Source organism: Pseudorca crassidens, chromosome 12 (assembly GCF_039906515.1).
Source record: "Pseudorca crassidens isolate mPseCra1 chromosome 12, mPseCra1.hap1, whole genome shotgun sequence".
NCBI lineage: Eukaryota > Metazoa > Chordata > Mammalia > Artiodactyla > Delphinidae > Pseudorca > Pseudorca crassidens.
Genome location: NC_090307.1, coordinates 5,874,216 through 5,898,845, shown reverse-complemented (window position 1 = coordinate 5,898,845; position 24,630 = coordinate 5,874,216). Strand labels below are relative to the sequence as shown.

At 41.6% G+C, this 24,630-nt stretch overlaps 1 protein-coding gene across 5 annotated transcripts in view; it reads right to left on the bottom strand.

Annotated features, from left to right (window-relative positions):
- NETO1 (neuropilin and tolloid like 1) overlaps positions 1-14,971 on the bottom strand; it is a 100,317-nt gene extending 85,346 nt beyond the window's left edge. For all 5 annotated transcript variants that reach the window (XM_067698847.1, XM_067698845.1, XM_067698844.1 and 2 more), the window contains exons 1-4: positions 14,612-14,971; positions 12,519-12,572; positions 12,146-12,280; positions 7,180-7,428 (exon numbers count right to left, since the gene is read on the bottom strand). In XM_067698847.1, the coding sequence (XP_067554948.1) occupies positions 7,180-7,428; positions 12,146-12,280; positions 12,519-12,572; positions 14,612-14,639 (466 nt within the window). In that variant the 5' untranslated portion in view covers positions 14,640-14,971. The remainder of the gene's footprint in view (positions 1-7,179; positions 7,429-12,145; positions 12,281-12,518; positions 12,573-14,611) is intronic.
- Positions 14,972-24,630: the final 9,659 nt, after the last annotated feature.

The window sequence follows — 24,630 nt, the reverse complement described above, 5'->3', positions numbered from 1 at the left end:
ACATATGCATTATTTCTTCATTTTGTTTCTTGAATGTTTAGGACAATTTTAGTGAAGGGCGGACGCTGGTCCTTGGATGTTGGCGCAACTGTGTGATTGGGTCCAGAGGTGATGTTATGATTGATCAGTGCGTGATCAGGGCTAGTCCGTAGGACCCCCTTGTGGCAATTAGTAAATGGTACCCATTTCTGGATATGGGTCTGCTCCTGGGCATCTGAATGTGAAAGGAATCAGCCCTTCTCTCTCCCTCAACCTAGTGTCCTTAACATGACAGCTGTACGCAGCAGCCCTGGGGAGAGGGATGGTGTTGGTGACTGGAAGCAAGTGGCCGCAGAAGAAGTCAAAGAGACACGTGTGTTAGGAAGCAGGAATAATTGTGGGAGATCGAGGAGAAAGAAATTAGCTTTTCCCTTGAGTACTCAGCAAGTAAGTCACAGGTTCCAAGTCATGAGAGCGTTCTACATACAACTGAGCAGGTCAGTCACAGCAGATATTTGAGAACAGGAAATGAATCATACACTTCCAGCTCAGGAGGACTGAAAAGGCAGATTTTTATAATAGAGGTAGAGGGAGGGAAGACAAATCATTGTCTTTTTCGGCACTGTGAATTAACAGGCATTTCAGGCAACGTGGGAAAGGTGAATTTTAAAATTCATACACTAGTAATGGTGAAATATGGGTGACACAGTATTATCCCTTAATTAAATTTCTTAACATAACTAAACTGAAAGTACTTACAATATGTGATGTAATTAAAGTCATGATCTCTACCCTTTGTAGAAGGTGTATCAGCACAGTGGTTATGTAACTGATAAACAAGCAGTAACTTAATTTCTACACAGAGCTCACGAACCTGGGCAACACATTCTCTCTAGATCACTGGCTCCTTTATCTTTAAATAAAAAGGCTGAATGAGATGGACTTCAAGGTCTCTTTCAGATCAAAAGAAAATACACACCTACAATGGAAATATATTTGAGATTCCACGCGGTCCAGTCTCAAATGTACCATATTCAAAAACATGCAGTCCAACAATTAACCACTAAATAAATATAAACACACCTAAACACTTTGCTCCACCTTTCCAGGAAACAACAAGATAAGGAAGGCATTCTTTCCATACAGGAAACTTCTTTAAAAATCTTCCTTCTCCTTTGCCACTGCTTTCAATATTCTCTGTACAGATGGGAGCTAATCCTGGAAATTTTCTCTCCCACTCTCAACTTCTCTCCTGAACACCCACCTAGACCAAACAGCATTCTCTCCCTCCCTCCCTCCCTCCCTCCCTCTCTATCTCTCTCTCTCTCTCTCTCTCTCTCTCTCTGTTCCTCAGCCCTCCCCTTGAGCCTTCTTTTCTACACATCAGATCAACCGAGTCACAGGCTGGGCAGAAGAGAGTAAGGATAGATAGATGAAATTGCTCTCACACGAATATCTTTGGTAACCATTACACGTTGATAATTTTGTCCCTACCGTGACTCTCAAGTTTTTAATTTCATTTCTTGAAAAATAAGCCTCAACGAGAAATGTGAATTTGTTTCATACATTTTCCATTTGACAGCCGTTAGAATATTTGGGGTCTACAGTGTAAATACAATAGAAAGACAATATGATACTATCTGACCTAAATGTATTCAACCTTATATTTCTATGTTAAAAATAATCAGACAAAGTCCTTAATTTAACATTAACCTCTTTGACTTCTTTCATCTTTTAGTGCAAAATTCAAATTAAAGTTTAGTTGTTGAAAAACTGATATCAATAGACAGGTGAAATATTTCTTTTCTTTCTCACCGAAGCATATATCTGAACTCTGATTTTCTAGACAAGAAAATTTAGGAATTTTCAACATGGTTAATACTCACACATGCATTCACGTTTCAGACAGAAAGAAAAGCACTGCATTAGATAATTAAAGTAACATCGAGTCCACGACAATATTTTACCTACATAATATATTTCATTTAATATGCATGGAAATCTTTTTAAAACACTCCATTTAAATCACTGTACTGCAGTGTATCCTTTCCATTGCCTTTGAAGTCAATCAGCGTGGAGTTTCTCAGGAGGCTAGGAGTTGGGCAGAACGTCCCTAAAACACCTCGGGCTGCTCAGATGAAAGGTGCTAAGTACAAAGATCCTAATAATTTCAACAGAGTTAACAACTCCACTCACTCCCAAGCCAATACCTAACTCGACCTCCCCTATTTGGTACTTTGAGGCATAATCCTTAAATTAAATTTCTCCAGTAGGGTGTGTGTAACCTTGTTTCACAAAACTAGTTCAGAAAAAATAACATCAAAAGAGGAAGATTCCAAAAACATCACATTCTAGGTCTGTGAAGAGGAGAAAATCTCTTCATTAGGAAGGAAAGCACAAGACTAACAAGAGATATTTGTTCCTACAGAGATTGAAAGGGTTACTTTCCCCCAGAGTAGAACATCCTGGACGTTCTTCTTTCTTCATATCTAATAAAGTCCTTGATAATATGCCTCTGGACTGGGGATACAGCGAATACAGTTACATGTTTTCTCCTTAGTTCATATTTTCAATCAACAAAGAAAATTGAGGCATGGGGGCAGCTGGATACGGGGAAGAGTCAATCTCTACTGAAAAGGCATTCGCAGTGTAAGTAAAAAAAAAAAAAAAAAGTAGATTGTGGAGAAATGGTATTCCCTCTTCTAAACTTCCATTCAAATTAAAAAATTCATTTAAAAATACATTTTAAATTCTAATAGCAATTCACTTAAAAATTACCAACTATGGTATGTTCTCTTTTTTTGATTTATCTTAAATACTTTTATTTACATTAGTAGTAACAAAAACAATGTTGTATCCTTTTCAAAAATTTAAGCATTACTGATAACGCTGATAGAAGTTCACTGTATCTCTCTCTTGGTCCCTTCAGTTCCTTCTCATCCACCCACACCATCTAAAGTAATCATCGTTATGAGTGTGGTGGATGCTATGCCAGTATTATTAAGGTAATTTCATTATAAAGTATTTTCTCATGATTCATTTTTCTATAACACATTTGGTTTAAATGTTTTTAAGAAAAACATTATTAAGATGAGAAAACAGTATCAGTCTATTGCAATGAACACTTCTACATGTTTTCTCGTTAAATTATCTGTGGGTTATCAAATTTTGCATCATGTAACTTTTAACATTTTCAGTGATCCTGACATTTCTCTTCATGGAAGTAGGAGAGTGTATGTTGAGGAGACCTCACAACACAACTGTGCTTGCACAGGAAGAAGAGAGGTTTTCCCAACTGGCATCACCTGCAGGCTCCCACCAGGGCTCTGGGTTCCTTGGCCCTTTTTCGAACCTCACACTGTCCTTCATTTCTGCAGGCCCTGGGGGTTTGACAGGCCGACTTCTCTCTGACTGTTCCTCTGTCTCACGATCCTTCTTGTGCATGCTAGACTATACTCCTAGGTGATTCACCGTTGCACTGTGGACCCAGGGAATGGCACAGTATCTACAGACAACCACATCCATAACATAAAAACCGCAGAGTCATCAAAATGTGCCTGAAGACGGAAAACCCCTTTAAGTGTGTGTCTGTGGCATCTTCTCTGGCTCTGCCTTCCTGCCCTCCAAGTCCACACATGATCTCCAGCTGGCTAGTTCTCAGCGACCACCAGTTCAGAAGTAGCTCCTAGGAACGCAGGAGCAAGGGATTAAAAGGCTATGTTTTAAAGTTGACTCAGAAAGGAAGTCAAAGATATTCAGATATTAAGTGATAGAAACAAGTTTTGAGATAAGAGTTGACACAAATTAGCATCCCAGTCAGGCATGGCCGAAGCTGAAGGCTGGACAGGGGTACTGACCCATGGCAATTTGGGACCTAGAGCATCATTGGGAAAAATGGTCCATGTTATCAAGATGAATCATCATGTATCTTCGCTGGATGCTATTAAACATGCTTCAATATTTGGATTTCACACTCACTGTACAATGTTCTGATTCTAATCTGGATGCCCATGTACGGTCGCTTACAAGAAACACTGAGCTGTGTGATTCTAAGAATTCTTACTAAAAATGAATGTATGGGCTTCCCTGGTGGCGCAGTGGTTGAGAGTCCACCTGCCGATGCAGGGGACGCGGGTTCGTGCCCCGGGCCGGGAAGATCCCATGTGCCGCGGAGCGGCTGGGCCCGTGAGCCATGGCTGCTGAGCCTGCGCGTCCGGGAACCTGTGCTCCGCAACGGGAGAGGCCACAACAGTGAGAGGCCCGCGTACCGCAAAAAAAAAAAAAAAAAAAAAAGTATGTATGTTTATATGTGTGTACATATATGTACATGTATATATGTATATTCATGTGTATTTATATGTATATGTGTGTACATTCACATGTATGTATATTGGTATATTGGTTAATATGATTCATTCCTAAGAGTGGGTACACTCACTGCTGACATCAAGTTTCTGGGACTGTAAATTAAGATCCAGATCCCAGATTACGGTAAATTCTCAAAAATAATAAAGACCACCTAGCCTTCCCACTGCTATTTCTGCTCTAACATATTTTATGACTGCTCTCAGAAATAACTATAAGCCTCATGTGGAGACTTAGGCCCACTTAAACCTAATAAGGAAAAGTGACATCGTGTGGTATTAGTTTTTCATATCCATCCCAAAAAATCAGGGAAAGAGAAGTTGTAATTTAAAAAGTCTGGGACACTTGCTCTCCCAATAAACTATGCCAAGCCTCCTTTACTTTTAAAGAACACGTGATCAAATTAATACAATAATAGCTATCAACAGTTGAGATCTTATAGGAAGTGAAGAAATCCATAAATATGCATTGGTCGATAATCAAACAATCTTCAAACAATCTTGTGAGTAATCAATATTATCCCTACTTTACAAAAAAAAATATTGAAGCATAGAACATGAAGGATCATGTCCAGAGTTTACAGCAAGCAAGAAATAAGAAATCTAGAATTGGAAGCCCAATCTGCTTCCAAAACCAGTGTTCCTCACAGCTGTGCTGGAGTCCAGTTCTCGGGGTGACTGGGTGGGAAGATCTCTCCTCCAATGTGCATCCCACCCTGGGGCCCTCGAGATCTCAGCAATGCTTTATCACGTAAATGATTAAGTTGACTTGAGGAGCTCTCTCAGTTCCCACAGGTCACCGCTTGAAGCATACCACCAAGTAAAAACGAAGCCCAAATTAAACTAAAGCCCGCCTGACTCCCTATTCCCTAAACGCTGTCTAAATGATCACTAATCCCTACCCAGTTCCTCCTACATTAACTAAGTGGCCTCCTCAATATTGCCTCTTTATGGAATGAGCTGTAGATGACTGCGCCACTCAGGCAACGTCCTTGGGCCACAGCGTGTCAACTTGTGCAGTCATGGAAGTTTTACACAACTCCTTTTTATGGTCCTGCTTTCCCCTCGGATGCCAAGTGTAGGTTTCCCGGCACCCTTCACTCAAGCTTCTCTGAGTGACAGCAGAAGCCTCAGTCTATCCTTAACTCATTCTTAATTACATGGAATCATCTCCTCACATTCCCCTCTGATTCAGATGTTCCTGGTAATAAAATCTTCTTCTACAGATGAAGCAAGGTGGATCTAAAGAAACAAGGAGCGAAGAACAATGCTGGGGAACAAAGAAGCTTTGGAAAACCTAGGATATCAGATTGAACGCCACCATTTATGTATCTCAAGGAGAGCTAGAAACGTGGATAGAATTGCTTAAGTCGATAAAGTATGTTAGTTGACCCTACATTTCTAATGAAACTACAGTCTTAGATCCTCACGTTGTTCCCATGATCACCAGTCTCAAGGTGAAAATATAACTTACAAAAGCCTAGATCATACCATGTGCCATTATTTTTAGATCCTAGTTATACTCAAAATTAGCAGTTAAGAAAAAAAATATATATATTTCCATTGAAAACTCTAGCACTAATAAAGTAATCTCAGTGTTTACACCTTCCTGGAACACATCGAATTGGTTTGATTGCCACATGCGAAATACCCATGACTTTTGTGACCAATCCAATATTATTAGCAAAGCATAATAAAAACCACAATCTCTTAGAGATATTATAAAAATATTCCTAATGTTTAAGGCTAAGGCATATGGTAGGGTTAATATCTTACTTATTTTAATTATTATATTATTAAACCATAATATCACAATAAAAGTCATCATTAATCTTATATTAATTATTTCAAAAATGTTAGTGCTTGAACTGAGCATCATAGCCCTGCTCTGATGTTACCTCTGTAACATGGAATGGAAACTTGAACAAATTTTACATATATTCCAATTTAATGTATTGTCTTTTATAACCTGAGTAAAACAATATGTACAAACTTAAAAAAATGTAATTATAAATAAATAATGTCCTTTATGTAAGTTGAGTCATTTTTCCATTAAAAAAAAGTGACTTCATCAAATCTCAAATTGCTTCAGCCTGATGTTCTTGCAGTTTAAAGATATAACCAATTTTTATTATATTAAATGATAACTCATCATAAAGTGAGCCAGTCAACATCACAGACCCTTTTTAATATCAACAGGTTAAAAGGACAACTGACCTAGAATAGATAATTATATATAACAGCTAATGCGTGCCAGTCCTTGGAAATGGGTGTTTGGCTGCAACGGGGCTCACTTTTCCTTTTACCACAACTCTTCGGAATTTGCATTTCTGAAAAGAGATTACACTGACTGCTTTATACTAAGACCCATTTGCTTTAAAAATTATAATTTTCAAAAAAAATTATAATTTTCAGAACAAATGAATTTTTTATTTGAGTTCTCCAAAGATCATTTTGATGGATACATTTTACAATATTGCAATTGCCTTTTCAAGTTTATTGGGATTCAATGCATAATTAGTTTCTCTATTACAGACGGCCTCTCAAATCACACGTTTCAGCATAACGGAAGTCCAACTAATTAACTGTGCTGCTGATGACCATGTAGACCCCTGAGTCACTACGTTGTACCTCTAGTGTAGGCTAAATTTTAAACAAAAATTATTTTCCTTTCAGAATTAATGAAATGAAAAGAGAAAGTATTGTAGGTTTGGTTTTAAATAGAACTGGGAAACTCTTTGGAAATTATAAAGTTGTCTTACAAAAGTTCTTCTAGTATGAAAATAGAAAATCAAGGAAGGAAAAGATACAGGGAAAAAAACAAGCCCCCACTTACCAGGTGTGAAATTGTATCGAGCTGAAAATCCCATAGATTCCAGCTCTCCATCAGCAAAAAATTTAATCCATAGAAATCTTCCACTGGATTTTATTACAGGCGGATTTTGTTGTCCACAAAAACGTCCAATTATTGGAGAAAATCCAAAAGGTCCATCTCGAACTTCAATATGATCAAATTTGCACTCCCAAGAAGGTTCGATAGAGTACTTCTCATCAAAATAAAGTTCAATGCACTGTCTTGGGGCAGCTGAAAAAAAAAAAAAAGAAAGATTATGTCTAGAAGGTCCTTTTTGTTTTGTTTTTTTGCGGTACGCGGGCCTCTCACTGTCGTGGCCTCTCCCGTTGCAGAGCGCAGGCTCCTGACGCGCAGGCTCTGAACGCGCAGGCTCAGTGGCCATGGCTCACGGGCCCAGCCCCTCCGCGGCATGTGGGATCTTCCCGGACCGGGGCACGAACCCGTGTCCCCTGCATCGGCAGGCGGACTCTCAACCACTGCACCACTAGGGAAGCCCTAGAAGGTTCTTTTTAAATCCGTAGTTCGGTTTCTCTGATTCTACTTCAGATTTTATCTGTATAACTCCTATCAAATGTTGACTGTGATAGGCATGGAAACGCTAAGCAACTTTGTTATTCTTAGCATCCTAAGAGATAATACTTCCATAATAATGTCTAAGAGATGCTTCTTAAAACTGACGATGTTGCACAAAATATGATCTGCTATAAAATGACCACTTCAATATCTAACACAGAATGAATAAATCACAGTAGTTTTGTGAAAACCTGCTGACTCAGGTTTCAAAAGTAGAGAGGCATCTCTCTGTCACTTTTCCCACATCTTCAGGAGAATCCAGTTTTAAGGTCAGAAACTTGAGAACTGTTCAGCATGGAGTTAACCCATTCAAATAGTCCCAATTAGATGTGTTGATCAGATTGAAGTGTGTGTGGAGGGATATTAAGAGTAATTTTCCTAGAACGCAAATATTATCATGTCATTCTCAGGTTTAAACTTATTCAGCAACTCTCTATCAGCTATAGGAAGATGATCAATTCACTTGACGTATAGCTTTCTTAGAAGTATCCAACAACTCACCCTGCCAGGGTCTTTTCACCTCACATACAGCCTAAGTTCAGGCCACTCCAGGCATATCATGTTTTCTAAGACAGCATGCTCTTTTAGGCTTTCGTGTGTTTTCCCACTTTCTTGAGTACATATATACCTCCAATCCAACTCCTGTTTATGTGGGAAAATCTTGCTTAAAAAAAAAAAAAATCTCCTCTCTACATCTACTTACTAAAGACAAAACCCATATCTATTCACCCTCTTTTTTCAGCATTCATGCACAATACTTGTCATTGAGAATTTCTCAAAAAAAAAATCTTTGTTGGGTGAATTATAAATGAATTTATCTTCATAAACGTGTTTACAGCTCTTTAAATAACCATGGAAGAGCCTGATAGGGTGAGCAGCTCCATAAACCTCCACATGGATGCATTTGCTAGTGCCCTTCCATTCTTCCCTTGTCATGGTCAAAACTGTTCAAGATTCTGGCATTCCAGGCTGATACTCAGCCAGAGTACCCCCAGAATAGCCATTACAGTTGTTGAAATGGCCACACGTTGATCCTAGTTAGTAAACTGCTGTCTTGAGTCCTTCAGTTGCTTTCTAGCCACTTGATGCTCTTTAAAGACCAGTCCCCTCCAGAAACTTGAAAGTTAAGTCCTGCCATGGCAGGCCCTGCTTCCCACGTGGTCAGCAATCATTCGGAATGACTACTGTCCCCCCCACACCAGTTCTTAAATATATATTGAATATCACCCTTGAATGGCTTTGAAACTAAAGCCTTGCATGCGTGGGTATCAAAATGTATATAGAGTTGAGATACACGATTACTTGAAAATTAGAGACTTACAAAAACAATAGGATCCTGATATTCTCTGGCTTTTCCTTCACAGTCCGTGTTGACTTTCTCCTTACTCTGCCCTCCCTTACATGTCATTTTCCAGAAATCTATTCTATGTCTTCTTTCCTCTCTCTCTAGACCAGGGCTCTGGATGCCACTAGCATCCCAATGGAAAGAGATTATAATATAATAATGTCTGCAGCTCCGTCTAAGCCCAATTGAATCAGAATTCCTGGAGGCAGACCCAAGCATCTGGATTTTCCAAAAGAGTTATAGTGCTCCAAATACGCTTTGGGTAATTTTATTCATACTCGCAGCCTCAACTGCAAGCACTATATTTATCACCTATAAATATATATTTTTATCCCAGAGCTATCCACTGAACTGAAGACCACACATCCAATCTCTTCATGAGACACCTCCATAAACACCAAATGGAACACATTATCTTTCCCTTAACGCCCTCTTTCTCCACCTCTATTCCTTATCTGACATGGCAATTCCATGTAAGACATCACCAAGCCAGAACTTTAGAATAGTCCTGAGATTGCCTCTTCTCTCATCCCTGCATCCGGTCACGCAAGACTCGGTTTCCCAAATACCTCTCATTTGTTCCCTTGACTCCACCATCAATGTCACTTCTGTAGTTCAGGCTTCTCCTACGGTTTACTCCACCTTTCACAATAGTTTCAGCTTATGTTCTCTTCCTCTAGTTTCTTCATTGAAATCTCACCTTATTATTTTTCTCGAGTTATTTCAATGGCCCTTGCTTGTCTATAACATAAAGTCCAAACTTGCCTGGGTGGAAGATGGATGCCAAGTTCTCCTTTATCTGAGGCCACCTGCCCTTCAGACTCCTCACTTGCTGCTCTCCTCACCCTCTGCAGACACCCTATGATACTACACGTGTGTAACCAACCTCACCGCGGCTCTGAACCTCTGCACACGCTATTCTACACAGAGGACGATTATCTCCTGAATGTTCTTTAGAACTGAGTGCAAGCATCTCTTCCTCCTTATAGACTTCTTGTCTTTCTATTCCAAAACTGCTCATCTCGGGGCCACCTGAGATTGTTTACTGAAAAAAGCATAGTCCCCAGGCCACATCGTAAGTTCCATAAGGCAAGTACCATGTCTATTTTGTTCAATACTCTCTGAACAAGAGTGGTTCAGCAAATATTTGTTAAATGAATGTATGAATGGAAAAAAAGACAAGTATGAAGTATTTCAAGATGGGTACAGAAGTATGATTAACAGTGACAGGAGGTTCTATTTATTTCCCAACTTTTAAGTTTTGTCCTTGACATGACTACGAATGAATGCAAATATGTGCATGGTATTAGAATCAAATGTTAGCAATGCATTTAAATTATCAATAAGAATAAACATGAAAGCACAATTAACATGCAAAGATTTTCTTCTGAATTACAAGAGAATTAGTTGATGTTATTCTTTTTAATAATTTGTAGTTCTGAAATACTGTTGCTTCAAAACACAGATTATGTTATATGAAGTTAAGCAAGACATTTAACCCTTCTGTGCCTCAGTTTCCTTATATGTACAGCAGGGACAACAGAAATACCAAATTTCTATGATTAAATATCTATGTATATGTATATATATATATGTATATGTACACAAGTCGTCCCTAGGTCCCTGCAGGCAGCAGGGGAGAGGGGAGGCGGATGGTTCCAGGACCCTCCTTGGACACCAAAATCCAAGGATGTTCAAGTCTCAAGTCCCTACCTTGGCCCTCTGTATTTGTATCTGTGGGTTTTCACATCCTCAAATTCAATCAGTCGAGGATCTTAAACTAGTACTACACGATACAATTACACAGTATATGTATTACTACATATAACAGATATGTAATATTAACTTGATAGAAAGAACAGCTAATTTTAACCCAGAATTTCCACATTTCAGTCTCCTTTTCTATCTATCATAAGAGGAAGAAAAACTGCCGGAGCTCAGTTTCTCAACTTTATGCTTTTATTATCAGAGCTTATTTCTCTCTCTTCTTCTTGTAATATGGTGTATCTTTGCTAAAAGTTCAACTTGAAGCATGACAAGAAGAGAGGAAAGATCTTGGTCCAGAAATTACAAAAAAAAATCATTTCTAAATGAAATTCTTGAAATCAGTTAACCAGAACATCTTTTCAGTTGAAAGATCTATCAAATTAACATGTTCCTTGCTTATAAGTAAACAGGGAGCATAAATACCGTCTTTGTTAAGGTAACTCTGTGTGTGTGTGTGTGTGTGTGTGTGTGTGTGTGTGTGTGTGTGTGTGTGTTGGGGGAACACAGGGGTTGGGGAGGTTGAAAGGTTTGGGCTATTAAGTACTAACACATAATATTGAAAACTTCTATCACTAGATGAAATGTTCATGTATCAGTATCATCCTTAATAGAGACATGTCTACAAGGGTAATGGAAATGGAAAATGTTCAAAGAGAACTGAATCCCTTTTTCAGCACTTTTTATCCTTCAAGCTGGGGAAAAAATGATGAAAAGAAGCATCATCATTTGGAATCCTGACTTTGGCATGAAAGTACGAAAATATCACTTGTGAGCACAAACTAAGACAACTGCTATTCAGATTGACATTTGGAAAATATGATCATAGACGTACTTCCGACGAGAATATGTTTTTTGTGCTTCATATTATTTAAGAGAAAAATAACAAATGTATAGGTTATTCTACTAATTATTAAGCCAAAAATATACCAGTTGCCCAAACGGTTACACATTAGGTACTATTATGCCAACCATGCATCCATTCCATTAATGCAGAATTCCAAATCAATTACATGAGCTGCGAAATAAACTGCTGTTGATTTCTTTTTAGTTCCCAGAATTTACCTGTTTATAAACCATTACTAATAATTTCAATAATTAACTGGACCCCAGATTTTACAGCTATTTGATTCACTCAGAGATATTTATGTGTACGGTCTCCAAAACCAATTTTTGTAATGTCTGTAGGCATATTGTCCATCCAAAGCTTAGAGGTGGCCAGATTTAGCTGAATGTTTTCTCCAGCTCTGGCACTGGCTTCCTCACCTTCTATGATGTAAATGCACTCCCGGTCAGGGGGGTACTTGCTGGGATAGTTCGGAGAGGTGAAGACACCTCCGTCTGCGTGTTTTGTCCAACTTCCACACTGCACAGACTTCGTTTCTGAGGTGCTTTGCTTTTCTGGAAAAAAAAAAATTTTTTTTAAGCCACTATCCAATTTTTTATAAAACTAAAAATAGAGAGGACATTCTTACAATATCCATTAGTAAATTAACTTCTAAATGGTGTCGTAGTCAAAACCAATCAATTATACACACTATAAAATGCTCAGATAGTCTGGAATATTAAGAATGTGGGGAAAATAGGAAAATGCAAGTGATTGGAGGTCTTCCACTTGCATTTTTCCAAAGAAACACACCTGTTCCTTGCTTGGTTGCCCCAGACAAATGGAGGATGATTAAACTTGCTACAACTGAAACAAAAAAAGAAAAATTAGAAAGCTTAATGTACACCGAAATGATCAAATTCTATAACAACATAACAATTTATAGATAAAATGATATCAAAGAAGGTTACTTTATCACTTTTAACTATTCCGAGTAGACTCAGAACTTGCAAAAACTGATAAAATGTACAAATTTGTACTGATAAATTGTACAAATCAGGACAACTTAGGAATCTCCTCAGGAAGTAATGCCAGTTAGGAATGGCTGAGACCCAAACTCCTAAGGCAAATGCAGACTTCAAGACTAAAGAGTTAATAGTGTCACCTACTAACGTCCCATTACAGCAGGATTTCAGGAGTATGTCTGAGCTGCTCTTTGTGAATGACCTTGCTAGCATCTCTAAAGGAAGAAAGAGGGACAGCAGGTAAAAGGGTGAAAAGGAGAAGTTGTATTTTCATCAACCATGTTATTGTGTTTTAGAAAATAAACACTTAGGCAAAATCCTACGGCAGGTCAGGGGAGGGGAAAAGAAGAAAAACAGACTAATGTGGATTGACGGTATTAAGCAGCATAATTAAAAATATTTCTTATAAAATGATGAACTACCAAGTAACCCCAGTCCTCAGCATTTTCTAAGCTCTGAAATTAATCTCTTCTAGCCTTAATTTTGATTTAATATTTAGTATTATCCAGAAATATTTTATAATTTTCAGAAAGGTTATTTCTATAAGCATTTTATTGAGTCAGTTTTTCCAGTATCAGAAAGCGCCTCTGATCTGTAACTTAACAGTAAATCTACGAAGACCACTGAAACTTGCCCTTCTGTTTTACTTCCATATCCTTGATTTACTTAATATTTTTGCAAAGCCTAAAACTGAGAAAAGCATGAAAGTCATCTAGTCTTCATAATTTCTGATTTTTCATTCTCTATTTCTGTTTTTATTATTGACTTTGTTGCTCGATTACCTAAAAGCCCTAAGTTCCATTAGGTGTATAATCATACATCCACTTAAAAACGCATTTGGAAAAGGGAAGGTATAATTCATAATGCTTTCCTTAACTAAAGCTCACTACAGGATCTTACAAATTTATGCTTAAAGATTATTCCAGGAAAAGTCTGTGGGCCTTGCTATTAGTATTTGAGAAATGATGTCAATTATTGTACTTTGTACTCTAGCCTGGCTCTCTGCTTTTAGATGAAAATATCAGTCGTTGCTATTGTCTGTGCTCAGGTAGGAAAACAAAAGTCTTACTTTAACTTGCCGTGTTTCTACACCTACACACACGCACGCGCACACACCCGGGTGTACAGCCATCAGTATCAAGCTGGAGTTTGGGTGTTTTCACTCAGCTTTTCCTGTTCTGCTGGCATCACGTTGTGGAGCGTGTGCTGTGATTAACACAGCGGCAAAGCCGGTCCTTTGCGTGGCATAGCCACCCTAATCCTGGCTTTATAAAACTGTGAGATTTCCACCATATATTTTCTTACACTGCCGTTTACTCGATGACTTCTGACACTATTTTCCTCCAATCCTCCCCCCGCCCGCCCCAATTGCACGCGCACCACACACTCGTGAAGCAACACTAGAGGGCTATCTACTCTCCGGAAGAGTTGAGCTTGGCCCTCGCCCTCCCCTCGGGGGCTGCGTTCAGGTGAACCACAAACTACCCACGGGGGTGGGCAGGCGGGCCGGCCGAGCTCAGAAGCCCCCGAAAGGAACTATCAGGCCAGCTCTCTCCCTCTTTCCACAGGCCACCTCACTCTTGCGCACGTGCCCACCCCCGAACTACTCGCCATGCTCTGCCCCGGGATGTTCCTGCCCACGGAAAGGCTGTTTTCCGCGGCAGATTCTGCGATCCAGTGACCACCGCCTTGCGCAGCCCGCACGCCGGTTCTATGATGCTGCGATACAGAAAGTTTACATCTGCCCCAGACTCGCGGGGCCTGCGCGGTCCGGCGGGAGCGCGGCGGTGGCCAGGCTTTCCCTGCGCGTTCGGCCACGAGGGAGGGCAGGCGGGGAGGACGGCACCCGGAGAGCCCCGGCGCGGCGGGAAAGGTACTCACTGTGAAACAAACTGCGTCCATAGATCATGTCTGTTCGTTACACCCGAGGCTCCGATCTCCACTAATTCCATTTAGAGACAGGGAGACTTCCAGTGGTCGGGGAGAGGTCGGAGTCGAGAGGTGTTTTGGATATGCAAACCAAGAGCAAATGAAGGGGGGTTGGGGTGGGGGGAAGTGAGAGAGGAAAGAAGGAGATCGGAGCCCACACGGCAGCAAGATCCGGACCCGTGCGTCCTCCGCCCCGGGCTCGCGCTCGCCCTCTCAGCGCCGCGAGGCCAGCAGCATCCTCGCCGTGACGCGCGCCTCACACCCGGGCGCCGGGCGCCACCATCAGCGCCGCCGGCGGCAGCACCCTCCTCCTTTGCATCACCGCCGCCGCCGCAGCCGTCAGGAGGGCGCGCGGGCAGTCGGCGCGCGGGCGAGCCCTGGGGTGTCCCGAGCCGGGGCCGGGCGGCGGGCGCGGCGAGAGGAGCGGGGCCCAGTCCGGACCGACGGCAGCCACGGAGCGGACGGCTGCGGCTGGGGCTCGCTCAGTCCCCAGTTTCATACACCACGAGCAGCAGGTCGGAGCAGCCTCCGAGGGAGGATGTCCAGCAGCCCTCCTCTCTCCAGCCCTTGGGGATCTTCCGCTGAGGCATTGAAGACCGGAGGAAGGGGTCGGTCATCGGCTCGCCGGGCTGCGCGCCACCTCTGCGATCTCGCGGAAAGAAGAGCGGGGGGTGGGCGTCTGGGAGGAGGGCCGGAGGGTGGTGGAGGGGAACCGAGGTGGCAAAGGGGGGCGGGGACGGGAGGGCGGTGGGGGTGGAGGGAGCGGGAAAATGACAGTTACCAGGTGGGCGCCTGAGTCATCGCCTGGGGCTGCGCGGCCCTCCGGGAAGCCCGGGGCCGGCGTGAAATCGGGCAGCTCCGCGCGGCCGGCGCCCCCGGGGCTGGTGCGCAGCGGAATGGGGCGGCGACGGCGGCAGCAGCAAGGACAGCACACCAGCTCCGATCCCGGCGGGGGGGAGGGGAGGGGGACGGGGAGAGGACCAGGCTGGGATCCGTCACTCGGCCAGCCTGGGCCGAGGGGGCCAGAAGCGCGCCGGCAAATCCCGAGCTGCATCCTCGTGCGGGATAAAAGGCGTGCAAGGGGGAGGGGCCGCCATGTGAAAATCCCTTTGGGGGTTCAAATTTTCACTTTTTAACGATTAGAATTTCCGGTAGATCTGTCCCCCACCCCTCATATTCCATCTGTCTAGAAGAAACGGGTTCTGTCTCCCTTCGGGGGTGAAGGCTTTGCCATTTACTCCGGTCTCGGGCTGGGAGACGAGGCAGGGGCGCGCCGGAGGCAAAGGCAGCATTAGAAGTTTCGCGTTTTATCACCTGGCCTGATGCGGAGGTCGCCCGCAACAAACTGCTCCTGCGAAGACACGGGCTTCTAGCAATTTTCCTTCACCCTCCCCAAAATATTTAAAACCCCCAAGGCAAACACAGATCACCTCCTACCCCACCCCTTCATGGACAGACGCGCGCGCGCGCGCAGCGCGTTCAACTCGGAGAGAAAGAGGAAATTAAAAAAAAAAAGAAAGAAAGAAAGAAGAAAGAAAGGAAGAAAGAAAGAAGAGTTGCTAGGTAAACAGTTCCGAAAAAAAAACCAGTTTGTAAAATGCAAATAAATGAATATGAAGCACAGTAAACCCGGGGCGGCCCGAGGAGGGCTGGAGCGCGCGGAGCGTGGAGTCCCTCCTGGGCGCTGCAGCGCCACCTCCTACCCTCCCGGCTGCGTCCCGCCCTCCAGGCGCTACAGACTCCGCCCGCGCCCACCGGCCGCTAGCCGCACCTCCGGGTCAAGCAGAGGCCGGCGACCCCCGGCCCCCGCCTCGGCGGCGCGGGACCCCAGGGGCGCTCAGCCGCAGCCCCCGCGCCTCCCACTCCGCAGACCGGACTGGGACTCCTGTTGGGGATGATGGCGGTGAGGAGGTGGGCGTAGGGAGAATTAAAGGAGGTAGAAAGCGGACAGGCGCTTTGCTGCGAAAACTAGGGTCACCTCAAAAGGCAGGAGAGAGAGGCAAGGGCCGGGAGAGTGGCCCGGAGACTGGTGGCTGCCCGGCTGCTGCCGCCGCCGGGCTCCCGGCCTGACCTCCACCTTCTGGCACCTGCTGCTGCGGCTCGGGGCAGCCCGCGTGGGCGCACGCTCGTTGCTGTCCTGCCCTCGTTTTCCCAGCAGAGCCGCTGGGAGAGGGTAGAGGTCTACAGACCAATAACTTGCAATGAGGTCACCCTCAAGGCCGGGGGGAATCCCCGAGCCCTGGAAGCAACCTCGAAGACTCCTTCCGTCAAGCTTTTGGCCCTTTGATTCCCGGAAGCTGCAGGCCCTCGACGGTGGGGTAAAGTGATCAAATAGAGAAGGGCGCGCGCGTGCTTGCGTGCGGGCGTGCGTGTGTGCGTGTGTGTGTGTGTTTCCGTCCATTTAATGGAAAGTGGGTAGATGGGGCAGGATGGAATGGAGAGCTAGAGCGAGAGAAGGAGAACGCCAGACCGCCGGACCAAGAGAAAAGGGGAGGGGAGAGAGGGAGAGAGAGAGAGAGAGAGAGACGCAGAGACAGAGAGAGAACACAGAGAGGGAGAGAGACTGCGCGCCCGCGGAACGCCAACTCCATCTGAACTTGGTGCCTGCAAGGGGAGCTGCAGGCTCGAGAAAGGAGCAAGGGGTGAGCTGACGGATGGAGAGCCCGGAGGAGCGTCTCAGAAAATCCGTGTGTACCTGCCCACGTATGTACTTGTAGAAGGATCAAAGGGGAAAAAAATAGCAGAAGGTCCCTAGGGAGTTGTGTGACCCACGTGCGATTCTTGTGCCAGCGTGGGGGTTGTGTGTGTGTGTTAGGGCGGGGGGATGAGTGGATGGGAGTGGAGTTGAGAAAGAGTGGCTAGTGCACGGTTAGAGCAGTTGGTAGATGGTGAATAGATGACAAAGGAAACAGGTCACCGATGGGGGAGGGAGGGTCATTGAAAACTGGTCAGCGACGCAAGTTGGCAGTAGAATGTTGACATGTTTAAGAATGGATAGTAATTATTTTTTGCATCCAAAAATCTTATTTACAAAAATAATTTTTTGGAAAAAAAATCCTTCAATGAAACAGTGGCGACGTTAAAATTTTTCTTAAGGGAAACCACTGTATTTCTCAATAGCAATTTGAAGGTAGAAGAAGGGAAAGTTGGTCTTTGCTAAATCCGTCCACTCAAGTATGTCTAACATGTTTTCCCTTCTCTTTGCTTTCCCAGGACACAGGTCGTTGTAATGTAGCCAAGGAAGTGGCCACTGAAATATTCCTAGACCAATGGGTGGTCCTTGCATCTGAAGGGGGATCCAGGAAATTCAGGAAGGAAATCCCAGGGGAAAAAAAAGAGGGGCACCCAAACCTTTTGTCCATGTCTTTATTCCTCCCATATCCCATTGGCCAGCATGTCTATATTTGAGATCAAATTCTCATAAATAGGGGCCTGCCTCCTGGGCTGTGCCTGGGGCTGAAGGGTTGCACTTCTGCTCAAACCTCAGTGCTGATGGAATGAGAGTGCACATCCCGGACCTGGTCTGTGACAGAGGCTCTTAGGTCCTCTATTCATTTCTTCACTCACCAAGAGACAGAGTCAGGCAGATGCTAAGGCTTTTGCTCTGCTCCCCTAATCCTTCCAGGTTATGGCTGCAACTTTTTCCTTGAAGAGTCCATTAATTTTCCTACACACACACATGCACAAGGACTTTTAACCATCCACCACATCCTGCTTGCTTGGCAAACTCTCTTCTCACTTTTGAGTTCTGAACTACCGCTTGCTGAGTAATGCTGCCTCCCTGACGGAGACCCACGAGTTTTTACTTTCTGAGAAAAGCCGACATATGGGAAAAGTTCAGCTTCTCCAAGGGAAGGTTTTGCTCACATATGGCCAAATTTCAAGATGTGATTTTGTTGAAAGAGAGAGCTTATAAACTGCTAGCTTTTATAAGTTCAATGTGCTGTCCTAGAAGAGGGTGCTTTGACACAGTTCTCCGAAGTTAGCATTGCGGTAGAGACTACTTATAGGATATAAGGCAGAATTAATGCCTCTTGAACCCAATTTACACTGTCACTGGTTTCCTTTGAGCCTGCACCCTATAACAATGAGTGATGAGGATTTCCAAAACCCTGTAAAGAATCGGTGTAGGACACTTGCTCTTCTGATTCGAAAGTAAGTAGTATTTAGCTACGTACACATAGTTCTCTATAGAAAATAATAACGCTCCAGGCCCACTAGGGATCTTTCATTAATTCATCCGCAGTATTGACATCTTCAAGGGATTTTTTTTAATAGCTAAAATAAGTGACGTTACCAAAAAAAAAAAAAAAAGACCAAAATCAATAGTGTTTCTGATACATTCTGTATTATATGAGTTTCTTGAAAATTTCCTACCATATTTTAATTGACATAGTTCTGAGCTGTAAAGTTGTTTCTTCCATTTTGTTAACTCACTATACAAGTCATAATATTTGTTTATCAAAGACACCTGATAAATAATTGCCGCCAAAGATGGAATTTTTTTGGAAAATTACCTGCAATATTCTAGTAGGAAACTGGGTTTAAGCAGCACTGATGAAGCCATTTCCTTTCAGTCTGTAAATGTCTCCTGACAGAGCAGAAAATCTTCATAAAATAGGAGACAGATAGGACCTTTGAAATCTCACATTTAAACTAGACAGGATATGTTATGAAAATGACTAGGGAATATAACATATGATTCTCTTCCTAGTACGAATATATTGTATTGTATCACAAGAATATTAGCCTCTTGTGGGCAAGAACTTTCATAGCACATTACTTAACCGATTTTCACCTCTACTTGCAGATATGTAGCTGTTGTCTATGTTGTTACATATTTACTGTTAATTGTCCTCCAAGAAAAATGTATTATTATGTCTGGAAAAATATGAGGGGAATAAAAATAAGTCCATTATCTACCAATCTATGCCAACATTTTTTTTAAACCTTTATTTTTCTTCTGGTTCATTTTTAATTGACAGTAGCTTATAAAAATAAGATTGAGATTTTTTAGTAACCGCTGGCCTAATTAAATCGCTAGTAATCTGTAAATCAGCATAAACTAAAAGAACATTTCTAAAGATATGTATTGAGATTGAAAAGTGCACTTTTCTGTAAAGGAGCCACCTTCGTACCATATCCACTCACTGTTATTTTGGGGAGAAGATGAGTTTCCATCAAGAGTTTAAAAAGGGATTTAATCATATTTAGAAAATACATTAAGCTGAAGGATAAATATACATGTTCCATGTCAAAACAGCCATTAAAGAAAACAAAACTACTTAAAATTGCTAAATTAGATGTGTGAATGATACTTATGGGTTAGGTATAATTTTTTTATCCTTATGTATATAAATTAATAGCATCACCTACATTTACTTGCTTTGGCTAGTTTAGGACATATAGTAGTAGTATTATAACAATTTATTGGATATTATATGGATGATTTAGAAAATAATAAAAGACAAGATTTACCTGTTGAACACAACAATGTAAACCAGCTATACTGCAATAAAATTTTTTTTTTCAAAAAAGGCAAAAAATGGGTTCCCTGGTGGTGCAGTGGTTAAGAATCCACCGGCCAATGCAGGGGACACAGGTTCAAGCCCTGGTCCAGGAAGATCCCACATGGCTCGGAGCAACTGAGCCCGTGTGCCACAGCTACTGAGCCTGTGCTCTAGAGCCCGCAGGCCACAACTACAGAAGCCTGCGTGCCTAAAGCCCATGCTCCACAACAAGAGAAGCCACCGCAATGAGAAGCCCACTCGCTGCAACTAGAGAAAGCCCGCTCGCAGCAATGGAGACCCAACAGAGCCAAAAATAAAATAAATAAATTTATTTTTTAAGAGAGGCAAAAAAAAAAAAAAAGAACTTAACTCTAACCCTGAGTGTTAAAGTAGGACAGGACTTATATGTGACTCATGAAATAAATCTGAGGAGAGAAACGAGCTTTGGCAATGGAAATAAATTAACTTTAAAAATATATTTTATATACTTATAATAACAAAGTCATTTATCTATTCTTTTTTTTTTTAGGTCCTTGCCCCAAATTTCCCAGTATCCAGTAAGTCTTCTCTTAACTCACCTCATATACATAGGTATAACAAGATAATTACACGTAGATCAGAATGTTGCCAAAAAGTATATGTAATAAACCCCATTTATCTATTCTCATAACTTTCCAAACTATTCTCCACACTGTAGCCAGAACACCCACAACATCTCTTGTTTAAAGTACTTTAGTGATTTTGAAATTTTCTTAGAATAAACATGAAGCTCATTCAGCGTGCTCTATAAGGAGCTGAATGGTGTGACCTTTTCCTACCTTTCTAGGCTCATTTGGTCCTCTACTCTCCTTTGTTTTTCTTATTTAAGTTTTACTACCTTCTTTCAATTTCTGGGACACACTGACACTCTCCACCACCACCTGCCCCGTCACAGGGCCTTTGCCTATGTTGTTTTCTCCTACTGAAAAGCTCCTTGACCACCCTCCAACTCTTTGTCTAGTTAACTCTTCATGTTCCTGTTAACTTGTTACTTTGTCAGGCATAACTTCCCTACACTTGAGCCTCCCAAACTTGGTTAAATCTCCCCCCCAAATGTCTGTCCTGTTTATAATTCTTATTTAGTTGTAGATTACATTCATATGTCTGATTACTTGATTAAGGTGAAAGGGAACTCTGCTTTTTCTTGGTATGGTATCCATATCCTTAGTTTTTTTTTTTTTTTTTTTTAAGCAACAAAGATTTACTGCATAATACAAAGAATTATATTCAATATCTTGTAGTAACCTATAATTGACTATAATCTGAAAAAAACATATTACTGAATCACTTTGCTGTACACCTAAAACTAACACAATATTGTAAGTCAACTATATTTCAAAAAAAAAATGTACCTACCAGATACAAAGCATTGATCCGGCACAACAGGGTCAAGGAGAAATAGAGATGGTATCTAGATTGATCCTACGCTCTTAAGAAGAATTTGTTCTCATGTTTTGTGTCTCTTCAGTCCAGTAATAATTATTTTTTTAACATCTTTATTGGAGTATAATTGCTTTACAATGTGTGTTAGTTTCTGCTTTATAACAAAGTGAATCAGTTATACATATGTCCCCATATCTCTTCCCTCTTGCGTCTCCCTCCCTCACACCCTCCCTATCCCACCCCTCCAGGCGGTCACAAAGCACCGAGCTGATCTCCCTGTGCTATGCGGCTGCTTCCCACTAGCTATCTACCTTACGTTTGTGTATATATGTCCATGCCACTCTCTCACATTGCCAAAGCTTACCCTTCTCCCTCGCCATATCCTCAAGTCCATTCTCTAGTGGGTCTGTGTCTTTATTCCCGTCTTACCCCTAGGTTCTTCATGACCTTTTTCTTTTCTTTTCTTTTCTTAGATTCCATATATATGTGTTAGCATACGTTATTTGTTTTTCTCTTTCTGAATGACTTCATTCTGTGTGACAGACTCTAGGTCCATCCACCTCACTACAAATAACTCAATTTCATTTCTTTTTATGGCTGAGTAATATTCCATTGTATATATGTGCCACATCGTCTTTATCCATTCATCCGATGATGGACACTTAGGTTGTTTCCATCTCTGGGCTATTGTAAATAGAGCTGCAATGAAAACTTTGGTACAAGACTCTTTTTGAATTATGGTTTTCTCAGGGTATATGCCCAGTAGTGGGATTGCTGGGTCGTATGGTAATTCTATTTTTAGTTTTTTAAGGAACCTCCATACTGTTCTCCATAGTGTCTGTATCAATTTGCATTCCCACCAACAGTGCAAGAGTGTTCCATTTTCTCCACACCCTTTCCAGCATTTATTGTTTCTAGGTTTTTTGATGATGGCCATTCTGACTGGTGTGAGATGATATCTCATTGTAGTTTTGATTTGCATTTCTCTAATGATTAATGATGTTGAGCATTCTTTCATGTGTTTGTTGGTAATCTGTATATCTTCTTTGGAGAAATGTCTATTTAGGTCTTCTGCCCATTTTTGGATTGGGTTGTTTGTTTTTTTGTTGTTGAGCTGCATGAGCTGCTTGTAAATTTTGGAGATTAATCCTTTGTCAGTTGCTTCATTTGCAAATATTTTCTCCCATTCTGAGGGTTGTCTTTTCGTCTTGTTTATGGTTTCCTTTGCTGTACAAAAGCTTTCAAGTTTCATTAGGTCCCATTTGTTTATTTTTGTTTTTATTTCCATTTCTCTAGGAGGTGGGTCAAAAAGGATCTTGCTGTGATTTATGTCATAGAGTGTTCTGCTTATGTTTTCCTCTAAGAGTTTGATAGTGTCTGGCCTTCTATTTAGGTCTTTAATCCATTTTGAGTTTATTTTTGTGTATAGTGTTAGGGAGTGTTCTAGTTTCACACTTTTACATGTACCTGTCCAGTTTTCCCAGCACGACTTATTGAAGAGGCTGTCTTTTCTCCACTGTATATTCTTGACTCCTTTATCAAAGATAAGGTGTCCATATGTGCGTGGGTTTATCTCTGGGCTTTCTATCCTGATCCATTGATCTATATTTCTGGTTTTGTGCCAGTACCATACTGTCTTGAATCCTATAGCTTTGTAGTATAATCAGATGTCAGGGAGCTTGATTCCTCCAGCTCCATTTTTCATTCTCAAGATTGCTTTGGCTATTCGGGGTCTTTTGTGTTTCCATACAAATTGTGAAATTTTTTGTTCTAGTTCTGTGAAAAATGCCAGTGGTAGTTTGATAGGGATTGCATTGAATCTGTAGATTGCTTTGGGTAGTAGAGGCATTTTCACAATGTTGATTCTTCCAGTCCAAAAACATGGTATATCTCTCCATCTATTTGTATCATCTTTAATTTCTTTCATCAGTGTCTTATAATTTTCTGCATACAGGTCTTTTGTCTCCTTAGGTAGGTTTATTCCTAGATATTTCATTCTTTTTGTTGCAGTGGTAAATGGGAGTGTTTTCTTAATTTCACTTTCAGATTTTTCATCATTAGTGTATAGGAATGCCAGAGATTTCTGTGCATTAATTTTGTATCCTGCTACTTTACCAAATTCATTGATTAGCTCTAGTAGTTTTCTGGTAGCATCTTTAGGATTCTCTATGTATAGTATCATGTCATCTGCAAACAGTGACAGCTTTACTTCTTTGCCAATTTGGATTCCTTTTATTTCTTTTTCTTCTCTGATTGCTGTGGCTAAAACTTCCAAAACTATATTGAACAGTAGTGGTGAGAGTGGGCACACGTGTCTTGTTCCTGATCTTAGTGGAAATGGTTTCAGTTTTTCACCATTGAGGACGATGTTGACTGTGGGTTCATCATATATGGCCTTTATTAAGTTGAGGAAAGTTCCCTCTATGCCTACTTTCTGGAGAGTTTTTATCATAAATGGGTGTTGAATTTTGTTGAAAGCTTTCTCTGCATCTATTGAGATGATCATATGGTTTTTCTCCTTCAATTTGTTAATATGGTGTATCACGTTGATTGATTTGCATATATTGAAGAATACTTGCATTCCTGGAATAAACCCCACTTGATCATGGTCTATGATCCTTTTAATGTGCTGTTGGATTCTGTTTGCTAGTATTTTGTTGAGGATTTTTGCATCTATTTTCATCAGTGATACTGGCCAGTAGTTTTCTTTCTTTGTGACATCTTTGTCTGGTTTTGGGATCAGGGTGATGGTGGCCTCGTAGAATGAGTTTGGGAGTGTTCCTCCATCTGATATATTTTGGAAGAGTTTGAGAAGGATAGGTATTAGCTCTTCTCTAAATATTTGCTAGAATTCGTCTGTGAAGCCATCTGGTCCTGGGCTTTTGTTTGTTGGAAGAATTTTAATCACAGTCTCAATTTCAGTGCTTGTGATTGGTTTGTTCATATTTTCTATTTCTTCCTGGTTCAGTCTCAGCAGGTTGTGCATTTCTTAGAATTTGTCCATTTCTTCCAGGTTGTCCATTTTATTGGCACAGAGTT